The 17,038-nt window shown below is 41.1% G+C and overlaps 1 protein-coding gene across 1 annotated transcript in view; it reads left to right on the top strand.

Moving 5' to 3' along the window:
- LOC140718759 (protein unc-13 homolog C-like) overlaps window positions 1-17,038 on the top strand; it is a 337,501-nt gene that overhangs the window by 97,133 nt on the left and 223,330 nt on the right. The window contains exon 8 of the mRNA XM_073032872.1: window positions 2,769-2,902. Within this exon, the coding sequence (XP_072888973.1) occupies window positions 2,769-2,902 (134 nt within the window). The remainder of the gene's footprint in view (window positions 1-2,768; window positions 2,903-17,038) is intronic.

The following is a 17,038-nucleotide window of genomic DNA, read 5'->3' as shown; positions in this document are numbered from 1 at the left end:
GGGGGAAAAGGGGATGGGATGTGGTGAAAGTGGCGGGGGGGGGGGGTATTACCTGAATTTCAAGAAATCAATGTTCATGCCATCAGATTGGAGGCTATCCAGATGGAATACAAGGTGTAGTTCCACCAACCTGAGTGTGGCCTCGTTGAGACAGTAGAGGAGGCCATGGACATATTGGAATGGGAAGTGAAATTAAAATGGGTGGCCACCTGGTGATCCTGCTTCTTTTGGCAGATGGAGTGTAGGTATTTGGTGAAGCAGTCTGGTAGTTTACCCCGGGTCTCATCAATATACAGATGGTCACACTGGGAGCACCGGACTCAGTATAGGCCCCAACAGACTCACAGGTGAAGTTTCACCTCCCCTGAAAGGACTGTTTGGGGCCCTGAATAGTAGTGAGGGAGGAGGTGTAGGGGGAGGTGTAGCACTTGTTCCACTTGCAAGGGTAAGTGCCAGGACAGACATTAGTGGGGAGGGATGAATGGACAAGGGAGTCATGATCACTGTGGAAAGCAGGAAGTGGGGAAAGCAGAATTTATATCATCTGTTTGAATGTTAATATTTGATAGCACAAGCATACTTCTGGATCTGATCATCAACATAATTAAGAAATCTAGGTGGAGATGTGAGTTAAGAACATAGTAATGATAGAGGCAGAAACCTGGGTGGGAATGAGAGTTTGAAGGTGTGGCACAAAAATCTGAAAGATTTCAGAAAAATTCAGCTCACCAGCAGCCTTTCCAACAGCTGCTGGGACAAAGCATTAAATAATGCTCAGACAACACACACAAAATGCTGGTGGAACACAGCAGGCCAGGCAGCAACTATAAGGAGAAGCACTGTCAACGTTTCGGGCCAAGACCCTTCGTCAGGACTGTTTTGCATTGATTAGTAACCTTGATGAATATGAACTCTCTTCCTCCAGCCATTGCTAGATGAGTGTAGCTAACCCCATAGGTATTGGTGGCACACTGGTGCAGCCACTGCCTCACCTCGTCAGTAATCTGAGTTCAATCCTGACCTCTGCTTTGTGTTTACACATTCTCCATCCACATGGGTTTCCTCTGTGTGTTCCACATCCCATTGATGTGCAAGTTGGTAGGTTAATTGGCCATTGTAATTTCCCCTAGCGTATAGATGAGAAATAGAATCTGGGGGAAGTTAATGGGAGCAGGGAGAACTAACTGGGATTGTCATTAGATTAGTCCAAGTAGGTGGCAGATGGAAGGTCTCACTGGGTAAGTGGCCTATTTCGTGCTTTATGACTCTAAGGAATGTAGTTGGAGGAATTTGGACTGGCTCAACCAACGAGGCTTCATTTGATAATTCACGAGGAAATCTGCAGATGCTGGAAATTCAAGCAACGCACACAAAATGTTGGTGGAACACAGCAGGCCAGGCAGCATCTATAGGAAGAAGCGCTGTCGACGTTTCGGGCAGAGACCCTTCGTCAGGACTAACTGAAAGGAAAGATAGTAAGAGATTTGAAAGTAGGAGGGGGAGGGGAAAATGTGAAATGATAGAAGAAGACCGGAGGGGGTGCGGTGAAGCTGAGAGCCAGAAAGGTGATTGGCAAAAGGGGTACAGAGCTAGAGAAGGGCCCTTACTATCTTACCATCTTTCCTTTCAGCTAGTCCTAATGAAGGGTCTCGACCCGAAACGTCAACAGCGCTTCTTCCTATAGATGCTGCCTGGCCTGCTGTGTTCCACCAGCATTTTGTGTGTGTTCCTTCATTTTATCATTGTTGTTTAAGAAAATCCAAAAAAGGAAGATGCTGAAAATCTGAAACAAAAACATGGAATACTGAGAATACTCAGATCAGGTAGCACCTACAATTGTTCAAGGCATTGGTGAAACCACACTCGGAATATTTGTGTGCATTTCTGGTGGTCATACTATAGGAAAGTTGTGATTAAACTAGAGAAGACTCACGAGGATGTTACTGAACTGGATAGGTTTGGGATTGTTTTCCCTGGAATGAAAGAAGCTGAGCAGTGACCTTACTGAGGTTTATAAAATCATGAGGGCATAGACACGGTAACTGTCATAGTGTTTTTTCCTAGGTAAAGGAGTTTAAACTAGAGGGTAAAAATTGAAGTTGAAATGGGAAAGGTCTAAGGAACCTGAAGAGCAGGTTTCACACACAGATAGTGATGCTTTATAGAATGAACTCCCAAAGGAAGTGGTAGAGGCAGGTACAATTATGTTTAAAAAATATTTAGGTAGGTGCAGAGATAGGAGAGGCCAAATGTAGATAATTGGGACAAGCTCAGGAAGCCACCTTGATCAGCATAGAAGAGTTGTACCAAAGAGCCAGTTGCCATACTGCATTAGTCTATGAATATTTGACTGTTTGTGAAAAGAGAAACAGAGTTTATATTTCAAGTCAAAGACCCTTCATTGAAAGTGGTGGTAACTTATTATCCAGTTAGCCAGTGAGTTTAACAGCTGGTGCAGCAGGAATCCTTTTCCTCCTCCTGTTTGAACTTCCTCCTATAGCCAAGGTAGCACTGATGTCATTGAAAATCTACTGCCATGTATTTTGGAAATTCCCTGTAAATTTTGATTGATGCCTTTAATTTTGTATAATTTGACATGGTCATCTGACTTGCTCACCTATGTGGAACGATGTTTGATTGAATATTTTAATCTGTATTTCATTCTTTAACCCATTGACTATCCTTGTAATTCTACATTTGGCCTTTGAGTTGTTGGATAGAATAAACATTATTTTAATATTGTTACTAAAATCACTTTATCTTGACAGAGTAAAAAACAAGACATTCCTCGTGAGGAACAGGGACCCAGCATCAAAAACTTGGAATTCTGGCCTAAGCTCATTACTTTGATGGTTTCTTGTGTAGAAGAAGACAAGACAGCCTATACTCCTATCCTGAACCAGTAAGTAAAGTTACACCATTCAGTTTCATTTTAAATGTCAAATCTGTGTTAAGTAGAATGATAATTTTTAAAAGATAATTAAACCTTAGATCTTGCTGTCAGTCAAAACATTATTGCGATTAACTTCAAAGCAAAAAGCTGCAATAATTTTACAATGACAATTTTATTATTTCTTGCTTAATATTTACTTCTAGAGTTTGAATGTAGTGATGTGAAGTATTAAGTTGTAATATTATAATAACATTCCAAGTATGAAGTTATATGTGAACTCGCCAAGAGATTAATTGCATAAGTGTTTTTTTATCAACACGCTATCGAAAATGTCCTTACCTTGGAATTTAATGTGACCATTTTTAGATTGTTTTGCATCACACAGGAAGCCCAGCTGGGTGCTAGCAGGTGTGGATCTTGCTTTTCAGTTTTTCATTCAGATGTGCAACAAATTACTTCATTTGCCAGGCACCACACTTTTTGGACCATTTGGGGCAAATTAGACTAATTTGTGCCTGGAGTGACGTCCTTTGGTTTTTCTCTAGGACAACCAGGTGCCTAGTGCAAAAATAGACTAGGATCCCACATCAACATTTCTTTCGGTGTCCTTCCCGCCATCAGCCCACACAGAACCACACCCAGGTAATACAGGCTCTGACACCCCACTAATTATTTCCCTATCAACTTTCCAATTGGCCTCAGTCCCCCACACCATTGCATCCCTGATGACCAGTCTGGCCCAAGTCCCATCCAGGCTTACAATTGCTGTTCATTTCTTTCCCAGGGCCCAGCACTGTTTATCCATTCCTACACTTTTGAGTTGGATCTTCACTGTCATCCAAAGCCTCGAGTGCTGCCGAAGCTGATAAAAGCAGGCCCACAGAGTTGTTGTTATTATGGCCATCTGAAACAGTCTGGAGCATATCCTGAGGGTTTCTACATTCCTGTATTTCAGTCTTTTAAAAAAAAATAGAGATCAGGTTTTCAAACAAAATATGGTGTGCTTTTGCTATCTGCATATTCCTCCAGGTGCAGCCCAGGTGAAAACTAGTGGTACAGACAAATGAAGGCAAATAGATACGAAACCCTTATGTTATTTAATTTTGACTTAATCTGACACAATACATTATTAGAGCATCATGCCTGATAAGTTTACATGCTCTGTTTGTGCTAAGTTAGTGGTAGATTAACTTACTGATTTTAACCAAATTAATTACTTTTAGCGGAGTGAAATTTTGGTTGAAAGCGTTAAACATGCTGCCTTCCCATGGTTAAATTTATAATGCATTTATTATTTGATGAATTCACCACATCTCCAGTGTAAAGCTAAGTAATGCATTTCAAGCAAGTTGGTGAATTTTTAGATTGTCCAAAGTGGCTGAGCCTGCTGGAACTCTCAGTTCATTTGAAATCATTAGTTGTAATTGTTATCAATTGTTAGACTCACTTAAGAGTTTGATCCTCTGATAAAATGGATTTCCTTTCAGGCTGCTTGTTCCACAGCCATAAAATAGCTATATTTAATTGTTTAGTTCAAACTTATTAGAACTAGTTCACAAATGAGATTGAATTCCTTTTGCATATTTCAGCCACACTAAACGAAGTTCACACTTTAAGATGTTGGATAAGATTTGTAGCTCGGGTGGAGGATGTCGTTGTTGAGTGTCTCGCCAAACTGGCTTGTTAACTTGCAGACGTTTCGTTACCCAGCTAGGTAACATCATCAGTGCAACTTCAAATGAAATGTTGGTGGTCTACATTGTTCGTCTTTGATGCCTCCTGTGATTAGTCCGTTTGTATGTGCCATTTCTATTGGTTCCCAATTATGTAATATGTGATTGGTTTGTTAAAATCCGATAATCACAGACGAACAATTTAGATCACTAACTTTTCATTTGAAGTTACACTGATGTTGCCTTGCTGGGTAACAAAATGTCTGCAAGCTAACAAGCCAGCTTAGCAAGCCACTCAACAACAAGAAATTCACACTTTTGTGTATGTCCAGTGTGGAAATATTCATATGTCATTGGGCATTCTGAAGTTCAGCTTACTGTCAATCTCAGATCTGAGCTAGTATTGTTTTAATGAAAAAGTTATTTATTTACTGTTAAACCATTCTTGGTCCAAACTCTTGTTTTAGACCTTGGCTTTTTTTTAAGACTGTCCTGAAATGAAGTTCTGGGTTTCTGAAACATTTTGCTGGCAAAGTACAGCTCTAATTTAGATTCCAACAAACAAAGATGTTTGATGAAGGCTCACATTTCCAACATGCAGATTTTGTCCATTGAAAAAATCAAATAATGATTTGGGTTTCAAATGATGTGATTAGAGATTTAGCAACCATCTGTGGCATTTCCCTCACCAAAGCACATATGCAAAATTAACATGTTTGGAGCAACCAGATGCTGAGTCTGAAAATTTATGGATCATTTCAAGAGTCATTTTTCTTGGTGGGGGAGGGTTGTGTGTGTGTAGGATCCATCAGCAATGGCAATATGGATATAACCAATACAGATAAAAGAGTGAAGTATAATGTCACCACGAGCAACCAATTTTCTCCTTATGACCCTCTTTTATTAAGAAAGGAAGTTAAGATACTGGAACTGTAGGATGCTGATGATTTCAGAAAGCACATGAATAACACAATGTTATCTCATCAAACAGAGGAAGTGAAACTCCCAAAGATTCATTTATATACTAATAAAATTGGTTGTATTTCTGTAGAAGCTAAGTAAATGTTTTCCTTATATCAACTCAATGTCCAGAAACAGATTTAATTTTCATTCCATTAAGAACATAAAACCTTGAAAATTTAAATTATCTATCAGCAAATAGAAAAGTTAATTTATATTGTAATCTTAAAATTTACTTAAAATATAACTGCATAATATTTCATTTAGATCATTTGATTCATAGAAATTATATCCAGACAAAGCTTCCATTGAAATATTTGAGTTTAGTTTGCTGTGGTATCTCCAGGTCTCCCAGAGTAGGCTTTGAACGAAGCAGAGTGAAGAGTGTTTAAGTCACCAGCAAAGTGAAAGGAAGTAGGAGAGAAGATGACGTTACTCAACATTGTGAGCAGATTTCATCATAATTTGGCGATAAATTGGTGAAAGTTTAACTGAGAAAAGTAATCTCAGAAATACTGAAGTTCGAAGACTGGAAAAACAATTCAAGTCAAAGAATGCAGTTTATAGCTATGCAACAGTATGCATTTGTAATATACAAAGATACTCTGTTATATTCATCACTTTCTTCAAAGATCTTTCCAATGGGCTTACTGATTAATTTGCAGACCTGGATGTTGCATCACATGAGGCCCATGTCATTCCATCCCCATGAATTTACTATGTGATTTGCAAACTGGAACTTCTTGAGAGGGCGCCAAAATTTTGAGATGCCAAATTCATTGTTTTACCAATGAGCTTACATTTTATCTGAATAATTTTGTAAGATCCATCGCACATGCAGAAGCTGACTGGTATCATGCTGTCTTGCTTTTAAAGGGAGATCACTGAACCCAAGCACAGCTGGAATCATTCTGCTGTCCTTACAATACTGACCGCAGCAGAAGAGTGGTCAGCACTACTGAAGGTTACTCTGTGACCCTGTTGAAAATGCCAGTCTGCTGAAGAAGGTCCAGGAGACCTAGCAAGTTGCCAATAGTCAAAATGAAGTTCTATGGGAATATTGCTCAATCAAGGTTCAAATGATGCCCAAGGAACTGATCTCAAGGACTTAATAGGTCACTAGGAAGAGAAAATAGCAACAAATCCCACCTACCACTTAATGCACAGCTGTACTGATACATTTTCTTCATGCCACACCTGCCACAAACTTCCAACCCATTAGAGTCAAACTCATAGACAGCAACTCTTGCCTCTCTCTTGTAAGAGAATGTTGCTCAGAATCAAAGAGTGCCACAGCATTGGCAGGAAGTTTGTGTGCTATCAGGTTCAGTCATTTCAGGGAAACATTACTGACAGTTATGGGTTTGTGCACCACAGCACCTATGGTTTGTGATGCATTAGGGTTCATGGGAAATGAGTGTATGAAAATATCCAATATACCTCCTTACATCCCACTTCTCCCTTATCACAACCTCTGGTAACTTAGAATATTCAAATAGTTCAAATGTGCCCCTTCCCTACCACATTTGTTCATGGTCGGAATCAACTACTACCTAGGCAAGGAGCTAGACCCGCTCGCAACAATTTGCCAATCTCAATAGGTCTGCAGTGGATGCAAACTCACTGGCTCTTCACTCAGTCTTGTATCACCTGGACAATAGCAATACCTGTATCAGGCTGCTGCTTATTGATTATAGCTCAGCATTCAACACCATCTTATTCTCAGTACTAATCAACAAGCTCCAAAACCTGGGCCTCTCTACCTCTTTTTGCAACTGGACCCTTGACTTCCTCATTAGAAGACCACAATCAGTGCAGATCAGAAATAACATCTCCTGGCTGACAATCGTATTGTCACAAATCAAGGATTTGTGTTTCTTCTGCTCTTCTCTCTCTGTATCCATGACAGTGTGGCTAGGCACAGTGCAAATGCCATCTAAAATTTGCCAATAACAGAACTATTGTTGGCAGAATTTCAGTTGGTGACAAGGAGGCATACAGGAGGAGTGAGATAGATCAGCTGGTCGAGTGGTGTCACAATAACAAACTTGCACTCAATGTCAGTGAGATCAAGGAATTGATGGTGGTCTTCAGGAAGGGGAAGTCAAAGGAATGCTCACCAGTCTTCATCGAGGGATCGGCAGTGAGCAGTTTCAATGTCCTGGGTGTCAACATCTCTGAAGTTCTTTCCTGGGCCCAATGTTTTGATACAATTACAAAGAAGGCACAAACTGGCTATATTTCATTAGGAGTTTGAGGAGACCAGATGTCACCAAAGACTCTAGCAAAATACTATAGATGTACTGTTGAAGCATTCTCACTAGTTGCATCACCAAATGGTATGGAGGGGCCACTATACAGGATTGGAAAAAGCTGCAGAAGATTGTAAATTCAGGTCGCTCAATCATGGGCACTATCCTCCTCAGCATCGAGGACATCTTCAAATGTGGTCTCTCAAAAAGTCTGCATCCATCATTAAGGGCCTCCTACACCCAGTTCATGCCCTCTTTTCATTGCTACTATCAAGGAGGAGGTACAGGATCCTGAAGAAACACAGGTGGTGTGAGATGAAGCAGAAATGTGGCAAGAGAACAAAGGCTTTGACCAGGCTGAGAGCTAACCCAACCACACCAGTGGTGTCATTACTTTTCCTGGCCAACATCCACTCACAAGAAAATAAAATGGACTCTCAAAGACTGAGAATGAATGCACAGAAAAAGGTGAGAAACTGCTGCATTCTGGCTTTCACCAAAATATGGATAAACAAGAACTTGCCCAACTCCGAAATTCATCTCGATGGGATGACTCTGTTCCACGCAGACAGAAATTTCCTTTCGGGGAAATCCAGAGAAAGTGGAGTCCATGTGAACATTAACAATGATTGGTGTACAGACTCATCTGTGGTTAGCAGTCACTGTTCTGAGGCACTTGAATATCTTACAATTAAACGCTGGCCGTATTGCCTGTTCAGGGAGTTTATTGTTGTGTTCATCATCCATGTTTACATACCCCCGAGTGCAAATACCAAGGACATACTTGAAGATCTTTGAAGTATCATCAGCTCTCTGCAAAACAAGCATCTGGATGACCTCTTCATAACTGCAGGAGACTTCCATCATGTTAACCTGCAGGACTTTTTACCCAAATTCCACCATGGCTATTGGGTGAACAAACAGATTGAACTATGTTTATACCAACAGACACAGCACTTACAAAGCCATCCCACATCCTCTTCTTGGCCTCTCTGACCACATCTCTATAATGTTAATCCCAGCATACTGACTGCTGCTGAAAATGGAGAAAGCAGTCAGGAGGACCATCACGGTATATGGCCTGTGAGGCAACCTCTATGCTTCAGGACTATTTTGAAGGGCCTAATTGGCAGACGTTCATGGAGAACGCTGACACCACAAACTGAGAAAACTTAGACCTTGAGAAATATGCTTCATCTGTCACCGGCCACATCAAAAAGTGTGTAGATGATGTTGGTATCTCAAGAGCAGTCATCTCATAGCCCAACCAGAAGCCCTGGCTGAATGCAGTGGTGAGCTCCCTACTAAGAGCCTGGGACTTTACCTTCAAGTCAGGTGATAGAACAGCTCTCAGAGCAACCAGGAGAAACCTCATCTAGGACAAATTCCGCCATACACAAAAGGTTTAGGAACACTTTGTTGTGACTAGTGGTGCATTGTACAAATTGATTGTTGTTTACCTTCTATATTAATGATATGGATGATAATGGTAAACTAGATCAGCAAATTTATCAGTGACACCAAGATTGGCATGTAGTGGACAGCAAGGTGGTCGATCAGTGTTTGCAGCGGGTTCTGGACCAAGATGGTCTGAAAAATGGCAGATGGAATTTAATGCAGACAAGTGTGAAGTGTTGCACTTTTGAGAGGACTCAGAATGAGCAGTAGACCACTGACTAGTGCAGTAGAACAGAGGGATCTGAGAATTCAGATTCATAAATCCTTGAAGTATTGAGTACATAAATTGGGATGATACAATGAAGTTGTATACGAAGTTGGTGAAGCCTAATTTTGAAGTATTGTGTCCAGTTCTGTCTGGACACCTACCTACGGAAAAGATAAATAAAATTAATGAGATTACAGGATGTTGCCAGGACTTGAGGAACTGAGTTAAAGGGAAATATGAATATGTTAGGACTTTATTCTCATGTGTAGGAGAAAGAGGGGAGATTTGATAGAGGTATACAAAGCTATGAGAGGCATAGATAGGGTAAATGCAAGCTTTTTCCACTGAGGTTGGCTGGCTGATTCTCTAGAACTAGAGGTCATGGGTTAACAATGAAAGGTGAAATGTTTAAGGGGAACATGACAGAACTTCAGAAGGTGGTGAGAGCTTGGAACAAGCTGCCAGAGAAGTGGTAGATGTAGGTTTGATTTCAAAATTTGAAAGACAATTTGGATAGGGATATGGATGGGAGGGAGATGGAGGGCTATGATCTGATGCAGGTCAATGGGACTGGGCAGATTAATAGCTCAGCATGGACTAAAAGGGCTGAAGGGTCAGTTCGTATTGTAGTACTGTATCACTCTAAATGTGGTAATTGTATGAACTTCAACACTCCCTTTAGCACATATTCATGTCACTCTGTTAGGGTGAAGGCTGGAGGCCTGAAACTGGTGGTGGTTCCTTGGGCTTGGTGCTGGGTCAATTACTATTTGTCATTTGTGTCAATGATTTGGATGAGATTATACAAGGCATGGTTAGTAAGTTTGCAGATGACACTAACATAGATGGTGATAGTGACCATGATGGTTATCAGGATTTACAGAGTGATCTGGATCGGATGGGTAAATGGGCCAAAGAATGGTTGTACTGAGAGACCTGTGAATAGTGGTGAGCCCAAGTGCAGAGTAAGGTCTAGAATCAACTCAAACTCAAAATAAACAAGACAAATCACCAACTGTAGTACAAGAAATGGAACACCTACAATTGAGCACTGAGTCCTCAGCACGAGGCATGTAAGTGCAGACTTCCCATGAAGGAATGTGGCAGGCAATAATTGGCAGTCTTGAGTTGTAAAGGGACAACAACAGTTATCCATTCTCCAATGTTTTGGAGCACCAAAACTTGGATGCCTGTTGCTATTTAGTTGGGACCATGACAGAAACCCCCCTACCCTTTCTCATTCAGCCAGCTCCTGACAGCCCAGGGCAATTGGGTCATACTGGTGAAAGTCCTTGATCAAGGTAGGGTTCAGGATGTCCCATGAGAGAATCCAGCTTCTTTCTTCAAGGCCATATCCCTCCCAATCTGGGAAGTATTGCCTTTTACCTCGAACAATGCAGATGTCCTAAAGTTGACAGACTCCATTGGCAGGTTGTCCCTCAACAATTCTGGGAAGTGGAGAAGGTTTGAGAACTGGAGTCAGGGGGCTAGTACTCATGAGCTTGAGGCACAATACATGGAATGTGGGGTGAATCTACATGGTGCTCAGGAGTTGGAGATGATGGGCAACTGGGTTGATGCAGCAAAAGTTTTGAACAGACCAATGTAATGTGGGGACAATTTTTTGGAATCAACCCACATGGGAAGATCACTAGTTGGGAGCCAAACTCACTGACCAGGAAGCAGTCTTCTCCAGCATTTGGTCTGGCCTTGTTGTTGCGGCAAATTGGCCAACAGCACCTGTTTCACCCTTACCCATCTCTGGACCAGTTGGCCCACTGATGGAAGTCCCAACTCCACTCTTCTTGCAGGAACAAGAGAAGACAGTACACAAATTGACATTTGAAAGGGGACATGCTGAAGTGTGTTGTACACAAGCTCCACCCAGATTAGGTTGTCACACCAGGTGGTAAGGTTCCCCAAGGCTAGACATCTGAGTGTTCTCTAGGTTCTGGTTGACCCTCTCCATTGTCCAGGATCCATCTGCAGACCAACAGATTGGCAGAGGCTCCAATGAGCTCACAAAAGGTCTTCCAAAACCTAGAGGCAAACTGGAGGCCATGATTAGTGATGTCTTTGGAGTAAATACAAATCCTGAAAATATGCTGCAGCATGAGCTTGGTAGTCTCTGAAGTCAATGGTAGTTTGGGAAGGGGAACAAAGCAGCCACCAGACTCCCTAGATCATCCACTAGGTCTTGGACTGCAAGGACATCCTTTAGCTCATCACTCAATCCCTTTTGGAATAGAGCAACTGCTCTGTGGCCAAGGAACAAAATTCCATGGAATAATCATCAACAAACCAAATCCCCTGGTGCAAGTTAAGGAGCTTTGCCACAGACCCATATCTTCCAGTGGTCTGCACTGGCACAAATAGGTTAATCCTTCTTCTAAAGTGTGGTGGCCCAGGCAAGGGCACTTCCAGCAAGATGATTAAGGCTACCTTACTGCATTCCAGTGGGAACTTGGATGGCTACAACTCAAAGGCCAAGGAGCATGGTACCAGGAATCCTTGGTATATTTCAGGGTATTATACCACTTGAGAGCCCATAGGTGCAGCAATCCCTCTAGTATTGACAGAGTTTCCAGCTTGAACATATCTGGAACTGATAGCTGCCCTGGTCAAACTCAGAGATTGGTAGAATCCTGCTTTCCAGAGTCAGAGAGTTTCTGGAGGGTGGTGAAGATCTCACTGAAGCAGTTTCTCCCTAGTAGGCCAATGTAGTTTACAGTCATCCATCCTCTGCTGGGATCATGGTGGCTCAATTATGCTGTAACAAGAGAGCTATGGAAGACTCAGCAACCCACAACCAGTGACACTAGAAATGAAACTTCTACTATTGAGCACTGAATGCATGGCACAAGGTCTTTAAGTACAGACTTTCCATGAGAAAATGTGACAGGCAATAATTGGCAGTCAGAATCTTAAAGGGATAGAAGCAGCTCCAGGAAATTGGAATGCTGAAACTTGGATGCCTGCCATATGGGACTATGGTAAAAGGTAAATAGAACTTAATCAGATAAGAGTGAGATGTTGCATTTTGGGAAAACAAGTGAAGATTGTCTTCAACAGTCAGGGCACTGAATGTAGAAATTGAAATGTTATGTTGCAGTTGTACAAGACATCGGTAAGGCTATGTTAGGAATATTGTATTCAGTTTTGCTCACTCTGCTACTGGAAAGATGCCATTAAGCAGGAAAGAGTGCAGAGGGGATTTATGAGAATGTTACCAAATGTTACCAGACTTGAGGGACTGAAGGTTGAGCAGGTGGCCCTTCACTCTAACATGAACATACAGATCTTGAGCTCACTTACCTCATTTTTAAAGCCTTCCCACTTCTCAGGTGTCTCCTTGCATGTACGCAACCTATTCCAGTTAACTTCTGCAAATTCTTGCAAGTACTCTCAAAATTTCCCTCAATTTAGAAAATTTACTTGTGGACTAGATCTGTCCTTTTCCATTACTAATTTAAAACTAATAGAACTATGGTCACTGATCCTAAAGTGCTACCCACTGAAACTTGAGTCAATTGTCCTAACCATTTGTCATATTTTCTTCGAATTCCCATTGATGAGTGAAGGGTCTTTAGTCTAATTGCCCCCCCTTCTAGTTCTTCAGTTTTACCAATATAGCCTCATTGGCTAATCCCTCGAGCATCAGCATCATAACAGCCACTCCTCAAGCCTGAAACATCAGATCACTGAGCTGCATGTGTAGCCTTTTCCTCAACCACATTTCCTTATCTGCAACAATGGCACAATTCCACACATTCATCCTTACTTTCTGCTCATCCATCTGACCTGTGAAGCTCCTTGAAATTAAAGTGAATGTCTAGTCTAAAGGTGGAATGGTTATGTTTGCCAGTCTTCTCATGCTTCCCCGCTCAAGAGTGACTGGCTAAAATATTTAATCACTTGAAGTGTAAACACTGAAATTATTGCAACAATTTTTGAAATCTGTTTAATTATTTTTAATTAAACTCTATTTCTATTATGACAGCATGTAGAGATGTTTTAAAAAGATGTTTACTAAATCAACAAATAGTTGGAAATCATATATATTTATCTATGGAAGGTGCAGAGAGAATAGAGAAGAGACCAAGGATAATGACATAAGAAGTGATGTGAGGTGAAGGGCATTTTTTGTTCAGCACACCTATCTGGTGAGGATATAAATATAACAGCTTGAAAAAGAGTGAATTGAAGAAAAGAAACCTGGAAATACCCAGAGCACAAGGGACCATCTATTGAGAGATATAAACTAAATTCAGGAAACCCGGCCTGATCTGCTGAATATTTCCCATGTGCTCACTTGACATAAGATGCAGAGCTGGGCTGAGAAGTGGCAGATGAAGTTTACCCGGAAATGTGTGAAGTGAGTGATTCTCTTTAGAAGGCTGTGCCTTGTCCTTGACTCCCACACCATGGGAAACATCGTTCAAGCATCTACTCTGTCCAGCCTTTCAACATTCAAAGGGTTTCAATGAGATCCCCCTCATCCTTTTAAATTGCAGTGAGTACAGACCCAGAGCTATCAGACGTTCCTTGTCTGATAACCCTTTCATTCCTGAAATCATCCTTGTGAACCTCCTCTGAATCCTCTCCAATGCCAGCACGTCATTTCTTAGATGAAGAGCCAAAAACTATTCACAGTATGCAAGGTAGGGCTTCACCAGTACCTTATAAAGCCTCAGCATCACATCCTTGCTCTTGTATTCTAGACCTCTTGAAATGAATGCTAACGTTACATTTGCCTTCCTTACCATCAACTCAACCTGCAAGTTAACCTTCAGGGTGTTTTGCACAAGGACTCCCAAGTCTCTTTGCATCTCAGATTTTTGGATTTTCTCCCCATTTAGTAAATAGTCTGCACATTTATTTCTACTACCAAGGTGCATGACCATGCATTTTCCACCTTGTATTTTATTTGCCACTCTCTTGCCCATTTTCCTAATCTGTCTAAGCTCTTCTGCAGCCTACCTGTTTCCTCAACACCACCTGCCCCTCCACCAACCTTCACATCATCTGCAAACTTGGCAACAAAGCCATCTATTCCATCATCTAAAATCATTGATATACAACATAAAAATAAGTGGTCCCAACACCGACCCTTGTGGAACACCACTAGTCATTGGCAGTCAACCAGAAAAGTATCCTTTTGTTCCCACTTGTTGCCTCCTACCAATCAGCCAATGCTCTAACTATGCCAGTAACCTTCCTGTAATACCATGGGCTCTTAACTTGGTAAGCCGCCTCATGTGTGGCACCTTGTCAATGGCCTCCTGAAAGTCCAAATATACAACATCCACTGTATCCCCTTTATCTATCCTACTTGTAATCTCCTCAAAGAATTCCAACAGATTTGTCAGGCAAGATTTTCCCTTAAGGAAACCATGCTGACTTTATCTTATCTTGTCCTGTGTCACCAAGTATTTCATAACCTTATTCTTAACAATTGACTCCAACATCTTCCCAATCATTGATCAAAGAGGCTGCCTTCCTCCTTTTAAGAGATTCTTAATTTGGATGAAATAAAAATGGAAGGTTATGCAGGAGGGAAGGGTTAGATTGATCTTAGATTAGGTTAAAAGGTCGGAGCAACATCATGGGCCTAAGAGTCCCTACTGTACTGTAATGTTCTATCTTTTATGATTTATAGTCCAGCTGTGGCTTTCAGACAATGCTCCCTGCCATTCACAACATCTCAAATTTTAATGTCATCCACAAACTTACTAATCACACCTCATAAGACATAGGAACATAATTAGGCCACTCATACCATCGAGTCTGCTCTGCCATTAGATCATGGTTGATTTATTATCCCTCTCAAACCCATTCTCTTTCCCTCTCCCCCTATTCTTTGACACCCGGACTAACCAAGAACTTATCTGTTTTAAGCATACTGAATGACCTGGCCTCCACTGCCAACTGGGGTAATGAATTCCACAGATTCACCACCCTCTGGCTAAGAAATTCCTTCTCATCTCTGTTCTAAATGGATGTTCCTCTGTTCTGAGGCTGTCCCCTTCGGTCCTAGACTCACCCAATATAGGAAATGTCCTCTCCATATCCACACTGTCTAGACCTTTCAATATTTGATATGTTTCAATGAGATCCCCCAGATTCTTCTAAATTCCAGTGAGTACAGGCCCAGAGCCATTAAAACACTCCTCATGCATTAACCCTTTATTCCCTGTGGACTTCCTCTGGGTCCTCTCCAATGTCAGCACAGCTTTTCTAATACAATGGGCCCAAAAACTGCTCACAATACTCCAAGTGAGGCATTTTCTCTTTTTACTGCAAATTTAAGTCTCTCGTTTTCCAACCCAACATTCAGTTTGATTTTAAGACCCCAAAAAGAATTATAGACAAGTTTCAGTGAGATTATATACCATAGGATAGAGTCATGTAGCACAGGAACAGGCACCTCAGCTCATCTAGTGCATGCCGAACCATTAATCTGCCTTGTCCCATTGACCTGCATCCAGATCATAGCCCTCCATCCTTTCCAGCCATGTTCCTATCCAAATTTCTCTTAAGTGTTGAAATCAAACCTGCATACACCATTTGCACTGGCAACTCATTCCAAACTCTCACCACCCTCTGAGTGAAGAAGTTCCCTTCACATTTCCCTTAAACATTTCACCCTTAACCCATGACCTCTAGTTGTGGTCTCACCCAACCTCAATGGAAAAAGTCTGCTTGTATTTATTCAAACTATACTGCTCATAATTTTGTGCACCTCTATCAAATCTCACCTAAAAAGTTTAACCCTACTTTAATTAAAATGGAGAAAGTTAGAAGTTATTAACACAAGCAATTTTTCTGTATATGTTTATTATTCTGCTGTGCTTTATTTTCTGAAATACTACAGCCTATTCTACATAATGTGACAGATTCTAAATGTTTGGTATCTTCGAAGTGTAAAGATCAGCAAGATAATGCACACTATGGTCAAAGCTGAATCTAAGCCTATATCCTCATATTGATATCATCTTAAACAGAATTCATCTCACATTTAAAATATGATCTTACAATGCAGTATTTCTTTAGCAAAATACTGAGGAAAGATAAACATTTAGACATGAATGCTCATTGCATTGCAGATGACTGAGATGCAGCGTGATTAGGGGAGATTAGCTCATGGTCAGGGATGGATGGACCCATGTTTCAGTTGACTTAAAGAGACATTCTAGACAACATTTTATTGCTCCTGGAGATGAATGAAAGGACTACACTGCATGATTAATCCATGGCTATTAAGTGTAGTGCAAATTGTTTGCAACTTCACATTGCCTTCTCATTTCATTCATTGCTACACTGATTGATCAATTAGGCATGTCAACAAGAGGCCAATAATTGATTGAACTGTTGTTAAAATGCAACTGAAGTAGGGTTATTTATTCTACCAATGAATCTAAGTTGGAAACCTTGAAGAATAAACTAGAGCAACATGTGGGACTATAAACTTACAGTTTTGGTGGGAACTGCAAAGCAGGAATTTGTCCAAATGGTGCAGGGGAATGGATGGCCCTCCAGACCAATACATAGAAGCTAGTTGGAGCAGATGGCTACAAACATCAGTGCCAGAAGT

Source organism: Hemitrygon akajei, chromosome 30 (genome assembly GCF_048418815.1).
Source record: "Hemitrygon akajei chromosome 30, sHemAka1.3, whole genome shotgun sequence".
Lineage (NCBI taxonomy): Eukaryota > Metazoa > Chordata > Chondrichthyes > Myliobatiformes > Dasyatidae > Hemitrygon > Hemitrygon akajei.
The sequence above is the reverse complement of the archived record's forward strand: the minus strand, read 5'-3'. Positions and strand labels throughout refer to the sequence as shown.